General features: G+C 49.5%; 1 protein-coding gene across 1 annotated transcript in view; it reads left to right on the top strand.

Moving 5' to 3' along the window:
- Nucleotides 1-4,044: 4,044 nt before the first annotated feature.
- Nucleotides 4,045-5,000, top strand: part of palm1b (paralemmin 1b) — a 15,294-nt gene continuing 14,338 nt past the window's right edge. The window contains exon 1 of the mRNA XM_080012558.1: nucleotides 4,045-4,087. Coding sequence (XP_079868684.1) covers nucleotides 4,046-4,087 — 42 coding nt within the window. The 5' untranslated portion in view covers nucleotide 4,045. The remainder of the gene's footprint in view (nucleotides 4,088-5,000) is intronic.

Below are 5,000 nucleotides of genomic sequence, written 5' to 3'. Positions count from 1 at the left end.
CCAAGTTCACTTTCTTCATTTGAAGTTTTCTGAATGCAAAGTCTTCCCCTATCCCTGTCTGTCTGTAGTTCTATCTGTCTGTCTGTAGTTCTATCCGTCTGTCTGTAGTTCTGTCTGTCTGTAGTTCTATCTGTCTGTCTGTCTGTAGTTCTGTCTGTCTGTAGTTCTATCTGTCTGTCTGTAGTTCTGTCTGTCTCTAGTTCTATTTGTGTGTCTGTAGTCCCATCTGTCTGTCTCTAGTTCCATCTGTCTGTCTCTAGTTCTATCTGTGTGTCTGTAGTTTTATCTGTCTGTCTGTTCTCTGCCGCTCCGCCTGTCTCACTGATAATCTACTGGTCTATCTGCTTATCTTATCGATCTTTGGGCAACTGTGTCCACTGTCCACTAGTGTGTTTGTTTCCAGCTGCTTGTCCTTGAGCTGTTCTGTCTGTCTGTCCGACTGTCCGTCTGTCTGTCTGTCTGTCTGTCAATTTCCTTGGCCTCTTGCATGTCCGCCATGCCTGCCGTCTCCTGCCCGCCTGGCCCCTTCCCCGCTGTCCTTCTCCAACCACAGCTGTACCGCGGTGATGCTACAGCACTGTTTGCCCGCTTGCGGCGTTTCAACCTCCACCTTGGGCTCCTTCGCGGCCCTTGTGGCCCCTGCCTCCTTGGGCTCCTTCGCGGCCCCTGCGGCCTCCGTCTCCTTGGGCTCCTTCGCGGCCCTTGTAGCCTCAGTCTCCTTGGGCTCCTTCGCGGCCCTTGTAGCCTCCGTCTCCTTGGGCTCCCTCGCGGCCCTTGCAGCCTCCGTCTCCTCGGGCCCTTGTAGTGAATGCTCAGCTGATGACAGCGAACACGCTGATGCTCCGTCGGGCATTTCTGGATGAGCACACAGAAGAGGAAAAAACACCATAATTGGGTGTTTTTTAGGCTCAGAGACGGCCTCAAAACTCCTATCGGCCCAAAGGAAACGGCGACCGGGCGAGGCGTTGTGTGTCCCCTGCAAGCTTCACATCTGCCACTCGGGGGTTTTTTCGGCTTGCTTTAACTCATCTCTGAGTGTGTGCGTGTGTGGCCGCGGCAACCTTCCCCGGGCCAGGATGCTCAATTCTCCACCGGCTCGGGTCGGAGTTCACCGGCTCTTTCCAGGACACCCCGCCCCCCGCCTCGCCGCTGCACGGCCGACGGACAAACAGAAACTATCTCTTCTGTGTCCGGCACAGCGGGAGCTTTTAGACGGAGGTCAATTAAAAAAAAAAAAAAAATTGAAGGAATAACACCAGCGTCAAGTTCAGTGAAAGTCAAGCAAGAGCTGAGGAGCTCACTATGGATTTTGATTGGGTGGGTACTTAAAAAAACAAAGAAATAAAGGCCTTGAAGGAAAAAAGGAATTGCATCAAAAAGCCTTTCTTTGACATTTTTAAAGGCATTCAATCGCTTTTTTGCGGTTTCCCTTGTTCAATTGGGCCTAATTGGCCCTAATTGGGCCTAATTGGTCGCCGGTCGTGCAGACTTCCTGTCAAATATGAAACATGGATGGTCGAAGGAGTGATGGTGCACAAAACGATGATGGGTGGATGATGGGTGGATGATGGGTGCCTACCTCGGTTTTGGAATCATGAAACATGATTTGCAGTGAATACAGTTCCATTCATTAAAAAGAAAAGTGAATTCAAACATGTGATAATTTCCAGGGTATTTCCAGCTGCATAACTGATTGCAGTTGAACAACACCGCCTGTCTGTCTGACCCCCACCCCCATAGGAGATCTGGGTTATGTGTAAATAATTGAGGTTTGTCTTCTGTTAAACAGAATGGTTTCAACATGGTGCCTAGGTCATTCTCTTCTGTGGTTCCTAATGCTTTGCAAGCAGCCACCAGCTATGGGTTCATGAAATGTGTTTATGGGATATATTTGTTCATACGCCTGCGGCCTCATTTCTTAAAGATCAGAGATGACATCAGAGTGACTGCACCTGCCCTTGTTCAGGAGGAACGAAGCTAAAGGAGGCGAGAGAAAGTAGGTGTCTGTGTGTGTGTGTGTGTGTGTGCGTGCGTGCGTGTGTGTGTGTGTGTGTGTGTGTGTGTGTGTGTGCGTGCGTGCGTGCGTGCGTGCGTGTGTGTGTGTGTGTGTGTGTGTGTGTGCGTGCGTGCGTGCGTGCGTGTGCGTGCGTGTGTGTGCGCGTTATATCTTAAGGTCGATCAGATGATTGTGGTTCTGGCTTCCATGTGATCGTGATGTGGTTTCTTGGGACAGCAGCGACTTGTTCTTCCCTCCGTGTGTGCATGAGTGTGACTGCGTGCACGTGTGTGCGTGCGTGTGTGTGTGTGTGTGTGCCGGGGTGTGTAACCAAGCACTGTGTGGATGAACATCGTATACATTGCTTTCCTTTTCCACGTCGCACTCCAAAGCGCTTCAGGAGTCCAGTGATTTGTCGGGCAAATCCTGGTTATTTGGTGGGAGGGGGACCAGTGTGTGTGAGCTGTGTGTGACACGTAATGGAGCAAGGCGCGTCTAGTGAGCCGCAAAGTGGCTTCAAGGGAGCGATTCGGCCTTGTGTTCCACGTGTCACCATCGAGGCTCTGTGGCTGTGGCGGCGTCGGGTGGATGTTGATTAACACGTCAAAGTCGTGATGGCGTCCCTCCTTTTTCGTCCAGCCGCTTCCTCCCTGTCGGCGTGTGGCCTCCAGCTGTCACCGACGCGGTCGTATTTCTGACGGGCCGGCTCTCTCTCAGGTTTAGACTTTAGAACTGTCTTTATTTATTTTGCGTCGTTCGAATTTGGGCGTCCGGGCTCTGCTGCTCATGGCTCCCGGCGAGGTGTACAGGAAACACAGGCATCCCGAGCGAGCTGGTAGGTACAGGAGTGATGAGCTCGAATCCCCCCATTGGATAAAAGAGTAGAGCCCAACAGGCGGATGCAGGGGAGTGGAGGGGGCGCAGCAAAGCAGGCGACAAAGCAGGCGACAAAGCAGGCGGCAAAGCAGGCGGGGCAGGACGGACTGGCTGCTTAAATAGGGCGGCTCATATAAGGGCGCGGAAGCGCGTGGCGCCGTCAAGTTGTCTGACAGAACTGGATCCACGAGCTACGTATCATTTATCTGGATTATTTGAGCTGACCCCAATGATTTTGTAGAACCTTTAGATCATGTTTCCATGCAGGGTTAAGGGGAATTTTAAGCCGCTGCGAGGAATGTTCCAACGAATAGAATGGAAAGTTGGGATCGTTCCATCAATTAACCGTCTACCGGAATGTTTATGTTCTGACGTTCCAGGGTTGGCATCAGAGGAAACAAAAAGAAAAAAGACAATGAAACTGTGACCGCGTGGATCAAAACGCGGGCCGCCACACGCGCGATTCAGTTTAATTCAATGCCGAAGAAAAGTCACGTTGTCGCTGAGATGTGGCCGCAAAAAAAAAAATACGGATCGCGCGACCGCATCCGCGACGTTGAAAAAAGCCATAAGAAAGTTACTGCAGTTTAACCATTCACAAGGTCAATAATGAGCGCCGCCCATTACAGCTTTGCAGCAATCTGGTACAACTGTCATCCTGAAAATGCTCGGCCAAATGTCCACATATATTTTTTTTAATTTTCTGCCGTCTACGCTTGACGAATATCATTTTCTTCATCGTGAGATCTTCTTTCCTTTGTTTTGAGATAATGTTATTTGCCTTCCAATTGTCACAAAAGGCCGCGAAGTGAGGGAGCGGCGCGCCTTGAGGAGTGTTGTTGCGAGGCTCCCGACCGGCCCCTGGATCTCCCGGATCTCTGGAACTTATTATGTTCAGGAATCTCCCGTAGGGGCCCCCGCTATAGCATTTACATGCCGCCTCCGCTGGAGCCCGGACCCAGACGGACAGAGAGTTAACCGCGGGCACCGGGAACCAGGAAGTCGCCGGGCGGTTAAAGAGCGGGCGGGGCGGGGGGAGGGGGGTCAGAGGTCACCGCGGTCGTGACAATCCAATTCCCGTCCGTACCTGTCTTCATCTGTTCCCCTCTGTGTGTCTTTTATTTTATTATTATTTTTTTTAATTATTATTATTTTTTTGTTTTTTGACTTAGGATGGCTGAGGTGTCGCAACAGGAGAGACTCCAGGCCATCGCTGTGAGTTGTTTTCCACACACACACACACACACACACACACACACACACACACACACACACACACACACACTCAGATGGCTACGGAGACAACAAACCACTGCACCGTGACAGGTGCTGACCGCTACTCTTAATGACTCTGAACCTTTTAGAGCCAATCTCCTCTGTCCATTAGTGGCCGGAGGAAACGCTAATGCAGTCAATACAGCGCTCCATCTCTCCTCCGTCTGGGTGTCTCTCTCTCTCTCTCTCTCTCTCTCTCGCTTCCCCTCTCTCTCTCGTCTCCCACTCTGATTTATCGAAGGGGATTTGTATGTTTGCGGAGAAAGTTGTTCTCAAAAGAAAACAAAACAAAAAAAAAAACTAAAAACTCTCTCTCAAGATTGCGGAGCGCTTGGGAAAGTTTCCGTTTGCGAGAGTGTTAATCAATCACTATCAGAGCCGCGTGCGCACGCTCAGTCACTCGGGATTTGCCTTCATCCGTTGCATACTCATAAATTCGTCGCGGCAGCGATCAAAAGTGAAAACCGCCGACGAGCTGGGCTGCGAGTGAAGAGATTCCAATAAGACATCAGCGACAAGAATAGTGCGGAGGACGGTACGTGGAATGGGAATTAATGAAGAGATTCATGTTCAACATTGTTAACGCAAGTGCAATGGGGACATGGAAGTCCCACGGGCGGAATTTAACACCAGTTAGTAAGCACGTAGTAATAATTAATAATAATAATTCCTTTTTATAATTTACACTCAAATACCCATGACAATAATTAATCCTGTGCATATTATCACATATCTATTTTTATATTCTTATATATCTTAACATTTCTGCTATGTTTTAAATATATTTTTTTTGGGGGGGGCTGTTTGTACACTATATATTTGACAATTTCATAAAAGAAAATTTTAAAACAAT

This window comes from Zeus faber (assembly GCF_960531495.2).
Source record: "Zeus faber genome assembly, chromosome: 13".
Taxonomy (NCBI): domain Eukaryota; kingdom Metazoa; phylum Chordata; class Actinopteri; order Zeiformes; family Zeidae; genus Zeus; species Zeus faber.
This window is presented reverse-complemented; position numbering and strand designations above follow the sequence as displayed.